At 37.3% G+C, this 19354-nt stretch overlaps 3 protein-coding genes across 4 annotated transcripts; 1 reads left to right on the top strand and 2 right to left on the bottom strand.

Annotated features, from left to right (window-relative positions):
- The first annotated feature begins 40 nt into the window (after nucleotides 1-40).
- Egg (SET domain bifurcated histone lysine methyltransferase eggless) lies at nucleotides 41-7236 on the top strand. 2 transcript variants are annotated; one of them, XM_076786354.1, is made up of 14 exons: nucleotides 41-549; nucleotides 1064-1295; nucleotides 1388-1517; nucleotides 1588-1731; nucleotides 1797-2161; nucleotides 2243-2472; nucleotides 2546-2954; nucleotides 3265-3501; nucleotides 3582-3926; nucleotides 4029-4196; nucleotides 4557-4865; nucleotides 4952-5217; nucleotides 5298-5616; nucleotides 5699-7236. In XM_076786354.1, exons 2-14 carry the CDS (start codon nucleotides 1065-1067, stop codon nucleotides 5903-5905), a joined length of 3360 nt encoding a protein of 1119 aa, XP_076642469.1. In that variant the 5' UTR covers nucleotides 41-549; nucleotide 1064; the 3' UTR covers nucleotides 5906-7236. The 2 variants fall into 2 exon arrangements, with proteins under 2 accessions (XP_076642469.1, XP_076642470.1); XM_076786355.1 differs by having other exon boundaries at nucleotides 41-960.
- Nucleotides 6499-8286, bottom strand: LOC143353208 (myotrophin homolog). Its single transcript, XM_076786361.1, has 3 exons — nucleotides 8093-8286; nucleotides 7740-7850; nucleotides 6499-7375 (listed from the first exon to the last, which is right to left on the bottom strand). Exons 1-3 carry the CDS (start codon nucleotides 8159-8161, stop codon nucleotides 7199-7201), a joined length of 357 nt encoding a protein of 118 aa, XP_076642476.1. The 5' UTR covers nucleotides 8162-8286; the 3' UTR covers nucleotides 6499-7198.
- A 1506-nt stretch (nucleotides 8287-9792) lies between these two features.
- LOC143353204 (uncharacterized) lies at nucleotides 9793-18557 on the bottom strand. The gene is made up of 2 exons (XM_076786352.1): nucleotides 17153-18557; nucleotides 9793-10825 (listed from the first exon to the last, which is right to left on the bottom strand). Exons 1-2 carry the CDS (start codon nucleotides 17268-17270, stop codon nucleotides 10482-10484), a joined length of 462 nt encoding a protein of 153 aa, XP_076642467.1. The 5' UTR covers nucleotides 17271-18557; the 3' UTR covers nucleotides 9793-10481.
- Between the last annotated feature and the right edge of the window lie 797 nt (nucleotides 18558-19354).

Below are 19354 nucleotides of genomic sequence, written 5' to 3'. Positions count from 1 at the left end.
GTCCCTTACAGTAAGAAATTGCTATTACCTATTAGTATATCACTAATAGTAAATTTTACAAATTGTGGTAAACAAATTAGAGAAATTGAGGATTTCATTGTGAAAATTAAAATAAACTATTGTATAAGCCTCAAAACAATAGTTATTATTTATGATTATCAATTTTCAGTAACAAAATGATTTTACTTCAGGTGGTAATTATTAATAATTATGTAACCTAAGAATTTCTTCATAAAATTGTTTAATATCATTATAAATACAACATTAGTAACATAAGGTGATGTGTACATACTTATCCTTTGAAATTTATGAACGGTTACTTTTCTGTATTAAAATAATTTCGAACAGAAAGCATCGACTTCACCGGTTAATGTATATATCGGTCCGACGTAAATGAAGTAGATAAGAAAGTATTTTTTAATATACGTAGAATCATTTTACATTACATACTTTAAATAAGTATAGCGAAGACAATTTTTTAGAGTTGATGCAACATGAGATGTTGAAACTTTCACACTAAAATCGAATAATTTTCAAAACTACTGCCAGGTAGGAATATATCTAATTAAAGCAACACATTAAATAATTTATAGAAAGCAATTGGTCTAACTGATCGTTAATAAACTAAAGATTTAATAAATAACATTATTTTACATTTGAAACGTTTCAACTTTATCCCAATCTATTAACATAACCTATTCTTTCAGTGTTATTGTTTACCTTTAGATAGACTATGGATGTTTATAAATAAGTGCAAGTTTACGTCCTTATGGACTATTATTTGTATTTGATAAAAGCAGGAATTACATGGAGACTTATTATCTCAATTAATTTTGTGATAAATAGAAAAGAACTTAATATTAATAACTTAATATTCTTTAAGTTGTCATAAAGTGTACATTCAACTTTAATGAAATTGTCTTTTACTAAATTGTATTGAGGCTCATTTTACATACATATGTATGTATAAGGGTCCACAGTCTATTTACAGATAAACAGTAAAAATTTACTTTCTCATTTTTTAAGTAACTGTAAAAGAACCATCATTATAAATTATATATAGAATGGAGGTAATTGAGCTTGTCTCGGATGAAGAAGCTGCAGAAGACAATACAAAGAAAAACAAGAGTTCTAAAATTTACAATAGCAATTGCATAAATTTTCAATGTTTGTCCGGGATAGACATGAGATCAGCTCCTTCGTTTGCATGTGCCTACTATGGTGCAAATACAGAGAAGAAGAAGAAACGTATGATATGTAAGAAATGTTTTAACGCTGCATTAGACCATCAAAAGGTATGGTTACGAAATCAACAGTACTCTATATAAAAAATAATATAAACAAAACATTTCATTTCACGTTTATTTCAATACATTGATCTTCATAGCAATTAGTCGCAGCTTTCGTGGATCGTAAACCACTGTTAAAATGTGAATTTCCGGATCATACAATGGAGGTAGAAATATCTGATAGCGATGAATCGGATGATGAAAAAAAGAAAGACATAAGTGATGAAGGTGAGATAAAGACAAATCCAATTTTAACTGAATTGATAAAAGTGTTGATTAATGCTGCATTCTATTGCAGAGAAATATTTGCCAGAGGAATTACTTGAGGGTATCGAGGAAATGTTAGAAGATACTTTAAAAAATGTTTATACCAAATACGATGTTGATTATCAAATCAAGGAATCTCATGATATACTAAAAGAGCAGTGGGATAAAATAAATGGTATGTCATTAGTTTACAGCATTCATAGCTATACATATGTATTCATTCATCATTTCTTAAAACAGAAAACACAGAAGTTTTGAACAAAACAGTTGGAGATTTAATGCGTACTATGGACACGTTACGTAACAATTTATACAATGACTTCAGGCCACAAATTCAAATGTTACAAGAGCTTCAAATAGAAGATGGAATTTCGGATAATACTTTGTATCCATTGGTAGCAACAAAAAAAGTTACGCAAGTACGAGTGTCAGCTGCAATGCTACAACAAGATAGTCAACCAGAGATATTACCTATTGATCAAGACAATAAGCAAGTCTTAGCTTTGGATTTACCTCCACCTGGTCCACTTGTGAAACCGCAAATAGATGTGGACAACGTTGTGTATATTATGAAGCATCCACTTATGCCATGGATTAAAGCAAAGGTTGATAAATCAACTTTTCTAATATTTTGTTAAAATAACTTTATATTGATATTCAAACGTTGTTTTATTCTAATTTATTAGGTGCAAACTGTTGTTTCAAGAACTCCATTGCATTGTCGTGTGAAGTTATTGCAAAAGAAGTACAATTCGATTGTGAAATCTGTTTTTGGCAAACAAGTTGCACCCGCCGTAACTAGTCCAGTAATAATTCCAGTTGGAACAAGAGTAGTTGCAGTCTTTCGGGATGTTGCATCTAGTAACTTTTACAGTGGTGTGATAGCCGAAACACCAAAAGCTACAAACAAATACAGGTATGCCTGCCGATTAAATACAGGATTATATAAGTTATATCTTTCCTTAATACAATCTTCTTTTAATGATTAGGTATTTGATATTCTTTGATGATGGATATGCTCAGTATGTTGAGCACAGGCATATTTATTTAGTTGCTGAATCCTCTGCCAAGGTGTGGGAAGATATACCTCACGAGTCTCGAGATTTTGTGAAAAAATACATTGAGACGTATCCTGAAAGGCCAATGGTAAAATTACAAACGGGGCAAGTAGTAAAAACAGAATGGAATGGCAAATGGTGGATTGCCAGGGTAGTACAAGTTGATGCAAGTTTAGTGCAAATGCATTTTGATGCTGACGGAAGAACTGAGTGGATTTACAGAGGATCTGCTAGATTAGGGCCGTTATATCTCGAACTCTTGAAAGCTAATGCCAGGCAACAAGGACATCATGCTGCTGTTAATACTCCAACTCGGCATAGACTTCCTGTTGTTAATAATGTATGTTTACTAGAGGTATGCAAGAACCTGAAAATGTCGGGAAGGTATTGGGTCGAAACGAGTGGGGTTCTTGAAAATTTCAGGATTCTCGGATATGCTTGGGAATATAATCCCGAAATTTTTCGAGAATACCGATTCATTTGAAAACCCGAATATGCTCGGAAATCCCGATATATTCGAAAAGCCGTCCCGACCCGACATTCTCGAGTTACCGCACACCTTCAATGTTTACTAGTTTAAAACCATCCGTTTTTTATTCCTCTTTTATCATAAACACTAATTGCTAAAGCCAAATTTATTAATATTCCAGAAAAACAATTTACCTTATGTAGAATATACATCTAATATAGAACCCGAAGAAGATAGAATTAGTCAAACAGAAAAAGCACAAAGTCCTGTAGTCAGTGAAAGTACAACTGCGGTTACCCCTACTGCACCACAGCAGGCGCGAGCTGTTGCCAGGAAGAGTACCGCTAAAAAACAAACTGTCGTTGATACAAATACTTATTCTCCTAGCACTGAAACGAAACCTTCGCATAGCATAGTTGTAAGTGTACCGTACAAAAGTCAGTTTACGTAGATTAAGCAAATAAAAAATAAATATCATGAGTTTTTGTTCTGTTTCAGTATTATCAAACGCAAAATAAGATTCAAACAAAGAAATTTGTTCCACACAAGTGTGGTCCACAATGCGTTCAGGGTATATCCTTCACACCTGACGATTTGAGAGGCTATTCGCCACTTTCAATACCGCTGCTCTGCGGTTGGAATCGACAACTTTGTAAATATCCTAAAGGCAAAAAGATCACGTTGTATCAAGCTCCCTGTGGCGTCAGATTACGGAATATGGAAGAGTTACATCAGTACCTTCGCAAAACGGGTAGTCCAATGTCTGTTGATCTATTTGATTTTGACTATTGGGTACACTGTCTAGCCGAGTTTGTTTTAGATAAATGTTTCATTAATATAAAAGTAAGTGCATGGTATAATTGATGTTATCTAGGTGTAAATATTATTCAAGTTAGTTAATTTAGTTAACGTGTGATGTAACTAAATTATACATTCGATTTCAAGGATCTCAGTTATGGAGTAGAAAACGTACCAATACCATGTGTCAATGAACTAGACCACACCCAACCAGATACTATTCGTTATAGTACTCTAAGGGAACCCACGGAAGGTGTCAATCTTAACTTAGATCCAAAATTCCTATGCAGTTGTGATTGCGAAGATGATTGTCAAGTATGTGAACTACACCAAGATAGTATTCCATTGGACTTAGTTACATTTAATGTCTTTACTAGAGGTGTGAGAGTACCCGAAAATGTCGTGTTGAGAATTTTATTCGGAATCGGGCAGGCTCTCGAAAATTTCGGGATTCCCGAGATATTCGGGTTCTCAAATGTATCGAGATTACTCTCGAAAATATTCGGGATTCCCGAGCATATAGGGAGTATTCTCATATGAGAACATATTCTCGAATATATCGAGATTCTCAAGAACCTTCCTGACCCGTTCCGACCATCGGGTACCCGACATTTTCGAGTTCTCGGTTTTCTAGTCTCTACACTTAGATTTTCGATGTTATTTTTTATCGAATAGGATAAGACGAAGTGTCAGTGCTGGCAACTAACAATACAAGGTGCAACTCTTGGAGGAAGAGTGCCAAACACATCTGTTGGTTATGTGTACAAACGTCTACCAGAACCAGTGACTACTGGAATCTACGAATGTAATTCAGGATGTAAATGCGCTGTAAAGACTTGTTTGAATAGGGTAGTGCAACATCCTCTAACATTGAAATTACAAGTCTTCAAAACAGCTCCCCGTGGTTGGGGCATTAGATGCCTAAATGATATTCCTCTGGGATCTTTTATTTGTATTTATGCTGGCAGATTGCTTACAGAACAGGTAACTTGAAATGAGTACTGGTTTAAATTATTGCGATTAATATGAAATAAAAGAAATGCTGCTTTAATGTTAGTTATACATTGCAGGGAGCTAATGAAGGTGGAAAAAATTATGGTGACGAATATTTAGCTGAATTGGACTACGTTGAAGTAGTGGAAGGAATTAAAGAAGGCTACGAGAGCGACGTTCTTGAGCCAGAGATGCCAATATCTACACCAGATGATAAAAAGAAGTCTGTGACAAGCGACGATGAAGATTATACGAGACCAAATACGAACGATTCGGATGAGGACTTCGACATTAGCAAGTATGCAAACTTCAATGTAGATTCATCAGATCCTTCATCTATCAGGTAAATAAAGAATAATAATTTCTAACGTTTGGTATAATTTATACTTGAGCTACTAATAGTGCCACTGTATATCAATTTAGAAAACGACTTAGAAAACGAAAGCGAGAAGAGACCAATAATCAGGATGGGTCTGAAGAGAACAGCGAAGATGGAACTAGTACAAAAAATTCTGAGATTCTATCAAAATCATCAGCGAGTGAAAATCAGGAGGCAATCACAATAAGCGATGAAGAAGAAAATAGAAGCGGTAGACGTGAACCAAGTAGATTTGACCCTACGGTGGAGCCAGCGCAATTAGAGAGGCCTACATTTAAGTCAGTGAGAGATTTCTTTGGAGAGGAAGAGGCTGTTTATATAATGGATGCCAAAACAACGGGAAATATAGGACGTTATTTAAATGTAAGTAAACTATATAATAATCATTGTAGCAGAGTGTAATATACATGTACGCATTAAAAACATATTTGCTTGATGATTTCAGCACTCTTGCGATCCAAACGTTTTCGTTCAAAACGTATTTGTTGATACACACGATGTAAGATTTCCGTGGGTGGCGTTTTTCGCTTTAAATTACATAAGGGCGGGTCAAGAATTAACGTGGAATTATAGCTACGATGTTGGAAGTATACCGGGTAAAGTTATCATATGTAAGTGTGGGGCATCTAATTGTAGAGGTCGACTTTTATAATGTATGCAACACTTGAAAATAGGAAGAATAAAATTAGGGTTTTTAAATCTAGATTTTTCTACTTTTTTTTTCGTTTTTTTTTTTGTATGTATACTTCAGTATTCGATTGCACACAATCATATAAACGATAAGAATTGTGAATAGAAATTTGTGCAAAAATTCTGTTCATGTTTTTTATTTGTTATATTTATTATTCATTAAAATGTAACTTAGTTTACAAAATAAAGTAGACCTGTCGCATAGAACAAATTGTATGCAGTTTACAAATTGTAAATGTTTCTTCCTGAGTTAATTTTAATATGCTATTACAATAGAGTTTTGTTTATAATTCTAATGAACGTAACGTTTCTGAAAAGATATATCTATAATATATTTTATGACTATCAAAGATAATACAGTCTTTGCATTTTTAATAATTGACATCGGATAAAGAAATTTTGATATATATAGAAGACTTTTAACAGTATTCTGAAAGTAACATTAATATATATGTATATTATATATTACATTATATATACATATATATTAATTGTAATCAATATCGAATAATAAATAAACGATAAATATGGGTTTAATAATAAAATACAACTGTATACATAACAATGATGCATTGGCTTATTATTTTTGATTATTGTACACCTTTTAAAACCTTTTCAGACATGTCAAGTAATTAGTACCATAAAGATAGCTCTTTAATCTCATTCTATAATTTATACATGTCTTTCCTCGAACTCAGTTAAATTATGTATGTATATATCTCAATTAGGGCATTTATAGTATTTTATATGTATTCTTTCTCGCAAAGGTATTAAACTAAGCTGGAATTATTATTTTGATAGTTTACGAAAAAATGTATAAAAAGAAATTCATAACGTTCATAAATTAATAACAAATATTTAAAATACGATGCTGCATCTTATGAATGTATCAAAATATCTTCTGCTATATGTGATTAGATGTTTTACAAAATAAATTTGTTCTTGTGTTAGTTTTATAAAAAAAAAGAAGAACAAAATAGTACAATATACTACTTTAAAGCTGAAATTATATGTACGTTGAAATCCCTAAGAATAACCGTGTAAGACTATGAGTTCATGATTATACACTCCAAATGTGCGATATATTATTATAAAACTACATTTGTGTACCTATATCTTTTAATTTAAAGTGCATAAATACGATAGTCTAGTCATATGCAAGAAAATTAAGAGAAAGCAATGGTGATACTCCTATGAGGAACATTAAAATACTAAAGTAACAAAATTATCGCTCTGTGTTTTGGTCGGCTTTGTGCTAGTGAAGCTTAAGCAGTTGTTTAATCTCATCTTTCTCGGCAGCATCCAAATAACTGGTTCCATCTGGTGTTAGACCATCTGGTTTAGCTCCTTTTTCTAATAACAGTTTTACACAATTTGTGTGTCCTTCCCAAATTGCTGCTAATAATGTTGTTATACCATGCTTGTCTGTAGCCTATAAACAAATGCACATTATTGTAATACATACATTGTTTTTACCTATGCGAATTTATTGGTATCATATTTTTTCATGGTTGCAATTTAAAAATTAAATGGTTACTTAAGGTTATTTCCTTATTATTTGTGGAATGAAATTATTATATAAACTTTAGCAAAAGTTCCTTATTTCTACCCTATGTGTAATTTTATAAATAATGTATATACATGTATTAACATACATAAGATATAATACACATATATGAAAAAAGTTGAACCTCTATATCTGTAGTTACATTCACAGTCCACTCAACAAATTTCATATAGAACCACTCTTGCTCTTCTATCACATATACCAATCTTAATTTTTAAAACATATTTACATTTGCATTTGCACCCTTCTCCAAAAGGTATCTGACGACTTCATTCTGACCATAATCAGCTGCATAATGCAGTGGTGTCCTTCCATCAATTATTTGATTAACGTCAATATTCTATCAACAGAAATATACTTGTAAGACCTACATTAATAAAAAAATATGTACGATAAGTAAAAAGGAAATACAAATAATTTTTGCAGCCTTTCTTTTGTTACGATAAATTTTGTACACAAAGTAAATTATAAAGAACATGGGCGAATTTAATAAGAAGTTCTGACAAACGTATCATTATGACATTTCTCATTTGCCGACAGTCAAAAAGCAAAGGAAAAGGAAATTGAACGTCTTGTATTTGCCTTATTCTCAACGATATCCCGCACTTGCTCCAAATCACCATTTTTTATACCCCAAACGAGTTCACTCATTTTCGTTACGGGTTATTGGAAGATTCGCCGATTAGAACACACAGTCTCTCGAACGTCCACGTTTATTCTAATCAGTTCACGCTCGCTCTCACGTCCATTAAATTTGGTTAAATAGCGAATTTCGCTGAAACAATTTTTCGGCGTTGCCAACATATGTGGCGAGAAAACGAAACTCGTAATGCGTCCATGATCACGGTACCAACATCATGCACTCTGCTCGAGAATTTCGCCAATTTTTAGAAATTTATAAACTGAATGTAAAATTTCAATAAACAAATTTGTTTACTAATCAAAACAAAAAAAATCTATTATTCTACCTTTATACATTGCAAAATTATTTTCAGTCGTTTAACGGAACGTTAACAGCATTATAAAAAAAGACTATTCGAACTCTTCCGACAAGCAAAAATGTCACTATTATAAATTTATTATTAATTGTTTCGGAATTGTATATTTTAAAATATTTTGTTTAACACTCCTTTAATAGTTTATTAAATTAAATCTAGTCTACCAAACAACTTTGTAAGTTTTGTATAAATTGCAATATAATTTTTATATTTCATACTTTGATACAGTATTTTACTTTAGCGTGAGTGGAAGGAATTTTCAAAAGAAGCGGGAAAGAAAGGAAAGGTTATCGTTTATGTATAAATATAAAAATTGTAATGTATCTTTCAACGGTGAATGATGGAAATCAATATTTAATAGTTAGTAAATTAACGTAAGTACATTTTATCTAAATGTTTTTTCAGTTGTAAAAATAAAATGCAAAATAAATTATAATGTTCCGTCAATACTTATATATGTTCTAATGAAGAATGGCTAAAGTATTGTCTGCTTTCAAACAGTGTAAATAATATTTTGCTTGGTGCAGCTTCAGTAAAAAATTTTCAAGCTTTACAAAATATGATAACTCTTTAATCTTCAAAATTGGAATACGAAACTGAGATTTAGAAAAAATGAAGCTCGCAAAATTGCTAACTTTATGCTTGCATTTGCAATATCAGGTCCATGGATTTAATTCTTCAAGTTGCAGACAATTATACTTTAATTATTGTAAATAACATTTTTATATTTTCACAGAATTGCAGACTTTGATTTCCCGAAGGAAATATTTCCAATATTCTGGAAAATCCTCGTCCACAAACCGTTAAGTCTGAAAATAACAAATTCAAATTTGGTTCCGACGATAAAAATTTAATTTTTTTCGTTTATAAATTAAGAGATTCACACGATCTCGTTTCATGTAATTTCGAATCGCATTTGAATGATTACATTCGCGAGGAAATGAGAGGCTGGAGGCGAACGTTGAATTAAATAGATATTAATTTAATCACATATAGTTACAATCACACATGTTTTTACATTATGTACGCAGAGCTTTCTACTTCCAGAAAAAGACGGGATAATTGCTACTCTACGGGACGATGGTTACAGCTGGAATTAAAAATGGACGGTGTGCATCTGAATCTCATTTCCGGGACTAGGAGACTGAACAGACACGGTAACTGTGAAGACGACGCTATTCACCCTACAATCTACGATAATCCTGATGTTGAATTTTTCTGTTTTGTATAACGATCCCGACATTTTCCTCGGAATTTCGTAGCGATCAATAAAACAAAGAAACATGGAAGTGCATAGAGAACAATAATAATTATATACAATGTAATAATAGCCTCGCGGGAAGTTGAATCGCGTCGAAGGGTAACAGGAAGTTGCGATGTGGCCTCCTCATGACGAAACAGGCGCGCATCGAGGCGCGACGACGAAAGTAACGTTCCTCCTCATATACGGCTATATGTTCCTGTCCTAATGCCTTTTTTCCTTCAACAATCTCTTACAATCTAATACCGATTTCATTCTTGCGAGTTCTTTTTAGAATGAACGTTCTTCAGCCTGCCCAACGTTTCGATCTTTCGACTCGAACGTCTATTCCAATTGTTTTCTTTCATTATACCAAGCACTTCGCAAATGCTATTAACCCTCGCAAGACGGATGCTTTAAGATCAACGTGGACCTACTAATTGGACCTAATACACATAGCTAAGGATGCGAATTGGTTACTAGGGAATACAAATTTAAATGGAACGTATCTGGGTGAAAATGGACCCGAGTCCCGCTATCCGAGGGTTAACGAAGCTTCCGAATGAAATACTATGGGCGTGGTGTCCCGGTAACCGGAAGTGGATGGTCGTTAGAAGGTGAAGAGACGAAGCCGGAAGGTAGAGAGAAAGCATTTTCAGGGAAAGTGACGGATACTTTTGTTGTTCGTTTGATCTTTCGCGTTCACGGGGGCCACATATGTTTGCGCTCGAGATTAGGCTTTCGTGGGTGCGGCTTCTGATGGTTTCGCGTCTTCTACGATCTGCGTGGGTGGCGGCAGGGTCGGGATCTCTGGGTACTCCAGTTTCGCTCCTTCCTCGCAATCGAAGATCGGACAGCATTCGGGGAAGGGCGCGGTTTTGTTCGTCTTCTCGGACAGCTTGCATTTCGGATTTGCCTTCGGCAACGGTCCGCAGTCCTCGACCAGCTCGAAGAGACGGCCAGAGTTGTCATCGGCTGGCACGCAGGTCGAACGGCCACAGAATGGTGACAGGTCCCATGATTTTGTTGGTTCAATGGTGGCGCATTTTGTCGAAGCGAAGCACATGCCCGGGAAATCTGTAACAACAGATATTTATACGTGACTACTCGAGCAGGTTGTGGTACGGTCGGCACATAAGATCAATTAGGCTCTTATTTTGAGGGAAGAAGTTAGTATCATTCGATCGGTTGCTCAGGACTGCTGATATTTTCTACCTTGATAGTTTAATCGAATTCTTATTTCGTCCATGAATTTATTCCGGTCTCTATGTGATTAAAATGTTGGTAAATTAATTTATAAACATTTGTGCATCTATCCCTTTATTGGATACAACATGGTATACAAATTAATTCGTGGCCCTCTCATCATTTATTGTCTGTCTACAAACAACCAGAACAGATTCAAGTCTTCAAAATCATCCCCATCATTCTTAATATACAATAGTTACTTCATCATACTGGTTACTGATGGACGCAGTCAAGACCGAATGGTTAAACAACGTTACGCCGAGTCAATTTCGAAAACGCTTGGCATTCCGGGTGAGTCACCGGTCGGGTTTTCACCGGTAAAAGTAAAATCTCATCGTATATGAGCAACGGGCCGCGAAGATTGCATTTCTTTGGGAATGTCGTCATCGTAGTGTGCAAGATGCATAGACACGGGCATTATCCGTGCAGCTAGGACCTAACTGTGAAAGGTATCGTTACTTTCTAATGCATGCGCGTGTGCGAGACAAATCGTTTTAACGAGCCTCTCGTCGCGTCTTTTGATACTAAATTCTGCACACTTGTCATCAGGAGAAGTTCATACACCGTGGCAGCTATTGGATCATCTTGAAAGTTTCGCTTAAGAATAAGCAACCCCATTGAAGCGAAACATTTACGACTACAAGGATTAGAGCTTCTTTATCCTCAATAATCCCACAGAACAGGAAAGAAAATTGATGTTTATTGTATGCGTACATTCGCTTAAATATTAAAATTTAATGAAGAATTAAATTTTATTTCGTCCTAAAATAAAGGTGGGATCAAGCTATAACAATATATAATCATATTTCGTAGATTTTGTTTGAAATCTCAATCTGCCTCGCTATTATACAGCAACGGATCAACGAAAATAATGTCGTTGACCCTCACACGCTCCCCCAGTAAAAATTCATTCATTTTCGGCTTCAGACATTGCAAAATTTTTAATTTTTCTTGGATTATATTGTAATTTGACCTATCCGTTTAAAATACGACATTAGCAATTTTATATTTTAAGCAAATACGCGTTAAGGCTTAATCAATGAGAAACTAAATAACTCTGCAGCAGCTGAAGTGTAAAATGAGTGAATTCTCACTCATTTTACTCGAGGACTCGTTGCTTTTTCAAGATGAACAGTTTAGTATTGCAGGAACTTCTCGAATGACTCAACTCAACTGCCTTCCGCCTACTAACGGAAAAAGAGGAGGGCGTTCGTATACTTTGTCCCTGCATCCGGTATCGCGGCAATTTTTTTGCTTAACTTATGCCACGAGACTTATGGCATCATAACACGCGACAGGAACGCTTGGCTTGACCGCGTGTTGATGTACCGCCGACAGGATGATAAAGTTTCACCGACGCGGCGCGGTAATTCACCCGTTGGAAATTTCAAGGAGAAACACTTTCACTGTCACCGTAGACACAGCGTTGTGTAATTTTCGCGAACCCTAAGTGACCGCTGCACGATCGCGAAATTAAATAATGCTCGTCGGAGCTACACCTTTCCGTCCTATCACAAGCTTTGTTTCTTGGATCAAATATGGAAGTCTTGTTAGTATATTTAAAAAAAACTTTAATGCAGGCTTGATACAGTCCGGTAGATGAAGTAATTGTCTAACAAACACAGAGCGTTTTCTAAGTCGCGGTACCATTGGTCAGCGAGTGATTCTACGTAGGAAATGAGTTGTCAAAAAAAATATTATTCCCTCTTTTTGAATTATTTCTACAATACTTTTCTGGCTGTTTGTACCGTGAACTAGGAGAATATGCTATATTATACTGTGTCATAAAGGAGAAGTAGCGAGAATATGGCGAGAAGTTGAAAATAAGGCAAGAAACGCGTGCGACCACACAACGCTCGCCTACTTCGGCGAACGTGGTTTGTTTAAATAATGACGCGTCTGTTACCGTTTTCTCAATGTCACCGTTACATCGAAGGTTTCGCGTGACGGACACCCACGCCACCGACGATGGTGTCGTGGTTGCAACGCCGATTCTCGCGGGACACCTGAATCGCGAGAAAGTAGATCGGCAGGTCTCGTGTCGCGAGATCGGTTTTCTGTCTGTCGAACACATGCTCAACTATGCCGAAGAGTTCTCGAAATTTCTCGGCGGTCCGCCTTTCTTATTTAACCTTGTAGCCAGAACTGTTTTAAATCTTTTCGAACCTACTTCTTTAAGATCACCGTCGATCTGCTTGTTGGACCTACTACAAACACCTAATAATGCGAATTGGCTATTGGGAAATTGGAATTTAAATGAAACTGGGTCAAAGTAGACCCAAATTCCGCCATTCGATAATTAATACACGCTTCGTAGTCGATTGAAGTTAACATGGAGATATCACTCAAACTGACCTCTGCGATCTTTATTGCCGGATCATGTTATGCGAATCGAAATATAATGTACTTTGCATCAGTTCGTATTTTGTATCCGTTAAACTAAATTTGAACTAAAGTTAAATTAAATGATAATACTTTAGGTAAAAGATGGTAATGCAGAAGTTGCAGTAATCATTTCCGTTTTTTTTTCCTGAGCGTGCGATTAATCTGAAAGTGAAGGGAACATAGCCGTCGCTAGATGAGTCGTAATTCTTACGGATCGTTACTCGAAACGGAAGCGGCGAAACATGATTCTCGGTCACCTAAGACTTTCACCGAGCTTTTAAGACTCGTCTGCTACCGAGGGTCAACTTTCATGCCAGCGGGTGTAACGTTGCATCTGTGGACTTCAGCTTCCTCTTGCTTATTACGTCGATAAGTCACCTTTTCGTAACGATAAAAATATACTAAAGTGTACCGACAATTTCTCGTTCAGACCAAACACGAACGGGAGTGTGTAAAGTTCCGAACAAGCAGCAGCGATGGCCGTTTTGTGACCTTTCCGTTACGTGCATTCGTGTATCTTTGTTTTCTCCGCGATCGTCTTCGGCATCCAAATGTATAGTGACTTCTGCTTTCTGGTTACCCGAATCTGGCAATGTTATCCGAGCTGCATCCGGTTGCCTGTTAGTTAAGCCAGACGATAAATCGAATAATCGCGGTAATTCTGCCCCTGGCCATTTATCTATTCGATTAACGAATCCGCAGGCTGTCGTTTCGATAAATGCGTGATATTTCCTCGTAATTGTCTGTTATTCCGTTACGGTTCGACAGCGCGTGTCGTCTTTCGAAAGTTTCCTAGACGGCGACGAGCCGGTCGTGTAATCATCGGTTGCACGACGGCAGATAATATAATCGAAGAGTAAACGATTGTTCCCCGGTGTTTCATTAATTGAGGACGCGAAATCGCGTTTCACGGATTCTCATTCGGATCCCGCTTGTGTCGCGACCCAACCCACCAGAGCCTACTTTTACGATTCTCGATCGGAACGGGTACACGCGTAGTTCGTGATCGAAAAACTTAAACTTAACCCGTCGAGGATTTTACCATTCGGATCGTAAGGTTGCACGACAAGCTCGTTTTCCATCAGTCGTTCGCAAGGAATGATAACGAAAAATTATTCATTATCATTGTAATTCAATACTGGCTTGTAGGAAAAAAATCGTTCTTCAGTGTCGTCCGAGACCTTCGTTTCGAGCCTTTGTTATTAGACTGGGGATGTTCCTGGGGAAAATAATGTGTCCATATTTTGAAAACCTTCTAATCGACTTGACGTTTCATATTTCACCTACTCATGTTTGTTATAAATACAAAAGTGTACAAGACAAAACATCTAACGGTCTTGTTTGATCTTGTTGATGATGTCAGTTCCGTATAGAATGTCTTGCGGCTGAAGAAACTTGTTAAGCTTTATAACTTTCATAACAAAAATCTGCAAATACAGAGTTCGTGTCTCATCGAGTCTTGTTTGGTTCATCTTTCGTAAAGGCAAAGGTCCGCAGGCTGTGTTGGTCACAAAAGGGTACACACGGTCTCGTGTGCGTCTTACGGTAAAAGCTTCGTAACGTGGTCTAATCTCATTATCCTTATTCCGCGTGCGTATAAATAGCGTGTCCTCAGCGTGTCCGAGACACGCGACACCGTACATAAATGTACGTGATGCCGTGTTCGGGCCCGGAGCACCTAGGCTGATACAATCATTCATCGGAATCCAAGCCTGGAGCGAGAAATACGGAGTTATCTGGGCCAGGGTGCTCCGGGACCGATCATCGACATCGTCTAACCAGAATCGGCAAGGACACGCCTAAGAGCCCATTGTCCACGTCATAGTATCGTGTCGGGTCTCCAGCACATAAATATCAAATATCTCACAATTTATTTTCCACGCTTTAAGATAATTAAAGGGGAAAATACATTTTAATTTAACTTGGGTTTCTCACAATCGACTCGGACAATTTTTATTTTGCATATAGATCGGCAGTGTATTCATGAGTTGTTTCCGCCGATACAATTGATCGTTCTTGATTTCGTAAAAGGTAATTCACCTTGACCCGTCAGTCGAGTCGCCCGTTCGCGAGGGTGCCGTATACAGAATCAAGAAAAAAAGACGGAACAAACTCGTTCCCGGGATATGGTTAAGAAGAACGGGTGTCAGTCGAAGAAACTTTCACGGTTGTCGGTCTTGAGGCGTTTCTTATTTTTCTGTTCGCGTGTGTCGCATGGTCGAAATCTTGCCTTTGTGTAACGGTGAATGAGGGATTTAGAGGCCGAGACACGCCTAGGAACTCTTTGTGGACAATCGTCATTCTTGTCTGCGAGGAAGGAAGGGTTTGTCTTGACTCGTAGCAGTTACGGTTCGGCGAGCAACGTGATGAACGACGCCCAAACACAATGGCAAACCGACGAGAGTCTTGTCTTCAAGGACCGCGATTAATTGTGAATGGAAAGCCGGCGAGAGACAGGCGTGGTTAACAGAATCGATGAAACTGCGTTTCGTCAGCGTTTTTCTGCAGTCCTTGACTCAACCCTTGCACATCGTTCGAGCCGATTCCATCGGAAAATAACCCTTTGTTACATTTTTTTGCAAAAATGCTCACGGTTACTAATCTATGTAATGGACTTTCGAACTTTCATCAAAATGATTTTACAACTACCTTCCGTGATAATATGTTAAAGCAAATTGATCGAAACGTTAGCTACCTTCTCCAACCAATTTAACAGTCGGATAGAAAACGTATAAAACCTAGAACGTTTATCTCGATTCTACATTAGATTTTTATATTAGAAGGTACACCTATCGATAACGCGTCGTTCCAAGAAGGTCTATTATCTTCGCGCTTGGTAAAAATGGTTTTAATCTCGGGACAAGCGTATACACTTCTCGCAACTCAATCTGTCCCGGTGGTTTTTGCAGAGGAAAGGAAATTTCTATCGGTTACACCGTTAATAACAAATCGTTCGAAGTGCAAACACGGAAGAAGAAAGTGGGAAACAGGAAGTCGACTTAATCTGAAACGTGGAACGGATTAACCTGTTGATCGAACAAGGCTACGTCCAACTGGTTCGATGATTCCGGTTTGTCCTTGGAATGCGACAAAATACGCGGATTCATTTTGCATACTAGTCCACTGATTTTCTAAAGTATTTTATCTGGATCTCGGTACACCCTAACAGCCAAATTACTGTGTAAATTCTTGACATTTTCATCGGTAGCCGGTACTTTTAACGTGAACTAGATCGAGAAAAGTTGCTTCACCCCCTAATTTGTAAACCGCAAAAGTCCGCAGAAATGAAGTATAAATTCTAAATCACAATGCGAAAAAATATAATGTAAAATACTGCATGGAGGTTCGAGCTGGGACTAGTTTCACGTGATCACTATCCTAACTGCAAAGAAGTAGAAGACTATCCTACTTTTCACTTAAAGTCACAATTGCCTCATCTGTACAGATTATGGGATAAATGCAGGGGAACGAACTCTCATGATTAGTCTGCGTATTTGATGTATGTACGAAAAAATGAGGGGATAAATAATGAGGACTGTATGCCCGCAAAACCGCGAGAATTTCGGCAGAATAGAAACATTTATTATCAACCCTTAACTGTCGAAGAGGATCACGGAAAAGCTGAACGTTCTTTTTGAAATCTAATAGTTGTAAATTTAATTTAACAAGAAATTTTGCCGTGTAATAAATATATATATGCGAATTTGTAAATCCACCAGTGGTCCCAGGGGATATCGCAGTCCGAGAAGGAAGAGTGCTAGGAAGACTCACCGCGAAGAACATCAGCTGGGATGAGCCTCCTGTAGGTCTTGGGTCGTTCTTCCTCCTTCTCCTCAGCGGCGAAGACGACGACCGCGGAGACAAGCAACAAGACCGGCAACAGCTTCATGGCGACAGTTGGTTGCAAGCGGAGGAGGATCGACACGGAAGAAGGAGGAAGAGGTGAAGAAAAAATCTATAGAGTCCTCGTGTACCGATTAAGAACTGGTTGGGCCCGATTCTCCTGCCGGCATTTTATAGCTGCCCACGGGGCGGGGTCCTGTGGTCCCCACCAGACATTATGGTCTCTCACCTCTTGAACCACCAGTCACCAAAGAATCATTCCCGTCCGAAGCTGGATCGTCGTCGACCACACGCGCGCACCATGCACGGACGCCGAGATGATTCGTTCCGGACTGCCCCGCGTTCCGCCATGGTGCTCTCGGCACGAATCATTCGAGCTCTATGTAACGCTTGTCCCCATGTATATATTCTAGTCGTCGCGGAGTATGTATACGCACACGGATCAACTATGGAAATTGAATCGAATCCACGACCAATGCATTCCGCTTGTCCGCGATACATATGACAAAGTGGGTTAGCATTCGGTGTATGGGTTTTCTTCGTTCTCTTTTTTTGGTCCTGCCCAGGTCTGGCCTCCTCGAGGGCACCATTCCTTTTCTTCGGTCAATCGAATCGCTCGGCTCGTAGGAAACTTTCGGTCACCTTAGGCAAGCTTTTGTTTTTTTTTCTGCGGGTGTTGTATAACGGGCTATTATTATTAATAGTCGGGTTCGAGATAGCTTTTTTCTCCACTGATTGGAATTGAAACAGTGAGCTGATCATTCAATCGTCCTGTGGTTGCTTCGGGGGGACTTAATTTGGTTATCATGTAGAATGGTAGTGTAATTAATGGCTTAGCTCAAACCTGATCTCCTCAAGGCCATTTCTCCCTTTGATTGAATTATTCCATATGAAAGTTTTGGTCCCATTATTCACTTTTTCGCCTGTCAATGATAATACCACGGTTTATTAAAATGATACAACGAAAAACAGGTAGCAAAAACCATACGGTTAATAATTTAACTGTTATTTATGCAGTAAAAAATTAGAAATTTCCCGCAATCGATGCGGAACATTTTTATTTTGCACTAAGATCTGCAGTCTATTTATATATTTCAGTGATAGGATCTTTTTACCTAAAGGTAATGAACCCTTTCTCTTCTATGTAACAATTTTTTTCGTTTGCTGTATAAGAACGTATATAAACTGCATCTTAACCAAGGAATCGAACAATTCCAAAAACCGACTTTTCACCACCGTGAACAAGTCACCGGACACCTGGTTGCTCCAAAGAAAATGCAAATTCTGACATGGGGTACCAGTTCGTGAAGCAATCTTACTAGATTGTTTTATTTTTATGTAAGACTCCACCTTTCACCAGAATTGCTTTAAAAATTAGGAAAAGATAACGAGCTCGAGGTTACGCAATACTCGCCGCAGTGCACCCACCAAAATACAATTAAAACGTAATGACCCTAACTAGATAAACGGCCGAAGAACGCGCACCGAGAATGGACGAAGAATTTCTGGGAGAGATTACAAAAAACTGTGGTGTATAATTAAACGGAGAATAATAGGTATTAAAAAGTTTGCCATTAGATCATCCAGATTAATTCGAACGATTTCTACATGTTGCAATCACACCAATGAAAACGATGTTCCATGTTGTTCGCCGTGTCCAATAATGCTTGAATTCTCTCCAACCACTAGGAGATATTTGCGAATTCAGAAAACCATTATTGGCATTTCTACTTTCCCGAAGAAAGTTGTGCGCGTGATCACTTAAAATAATCTTTCCCATAATTTGCATGAGCAGCTGTGAGATGATCGAAACAAACGGAGGCAGAAAATGTTTGCGAGATCGTAGGTATGGAAATGAATTCTTTCCGATGTTTAGAACAAAAACAAAATTTCACAGAGCAAATAATTATTGGAGCTCGGAAAAAATTTTCGGAAAAAATGCTCATTCAAACGTATAGGAGTGTGCTAATGACCATCTTTTATGTTTAAACATTTTATTATCTGAAAGGCCGTCTATGGGGTAGGTGCCGAAATAAGGCACAGCGACCCTACCTAATAAATTTTGTCCTTATCCTGGCTCTCGCAAGGCAATTAACCCTTAGTCCGTAAACATTGTTCCGACAACCATAA

This window comes from Halictus rubicundus, chromosome 4, assembly GCF_050948215.1.
Source record: "Halictus rubicundus isolate RS-2024b chromosome 4, iyHalRubi1_principal, whole genome shotgun sequence".
Lineage (NCBI taxonomy): Eukaryota > Metazoa > Arthropoda > Insecta > Hymenoptera > Halictidae > Halictus > Halictus rubicundus.
Note: the sequence above shows the minus strand (reverse complement) of the source record. Positions and strands in the feature narration are given on the sequence as shown.

Bases quoted from the DNA above. Each gene is read 5' to 3' on its own strand.
- Egg (XM_076786354.1), top strand. From the start codon at position 1,065: ATGGAGGTAATTGAGCTTGTCTCGGATGAAGAAGCTGCAGAAGACAAT. The intron at 2,473-2,545 runs GTATGCCTGCCG...TTTAATGATTAG, and splicing joins AAAGCTACAAACAAATACAG to GTATTTGATATTCTTTGATG. The intron at 5,218-5,297 runs GTAAATAAAGAA...ATATCAATTTAG, and splicing joins TCAGATCCTTCATCTATCAG to AAAACGACTTAGAAAACGAA.
- LOC143353208 (XM_076786361.1), bottom strand. From the start codon at position 8,161: ATGAGTGAACTCGTTTGGGGTATAAAAAATGGTGATTTGGAGCAAGTG. The intron at 7,851-8,092 runs GCAAATACAAGA...TTCTGTTGATAG, and splicing joins GGGATATCGTTGAGAATAAG to AATATTGACGTTAATCAAAT. The intron at 7,376-7,739 runs GTAAATATGTTT...ATTTGTTTATAG, and splicing joins AGAAGGGTGCAAATGCAAAT to GCTACAGACAAGCATGGTAT.
- LOC143353204 (XM_076786352.1), bottom strand. From the start codon at position 17,270: ATGAAGCTGTTGCCGGTCTTGTTGCTTGTCTCCGCGGTCGTCGTCTTC. The intron at 10,826-17,152 runs GTGAGTCTTCCT...CTGTTGTTACAG, and splicing joins CCCAGCTGATGTTCTTCGCG to ATTTCCCGGGCATGTGCTTC.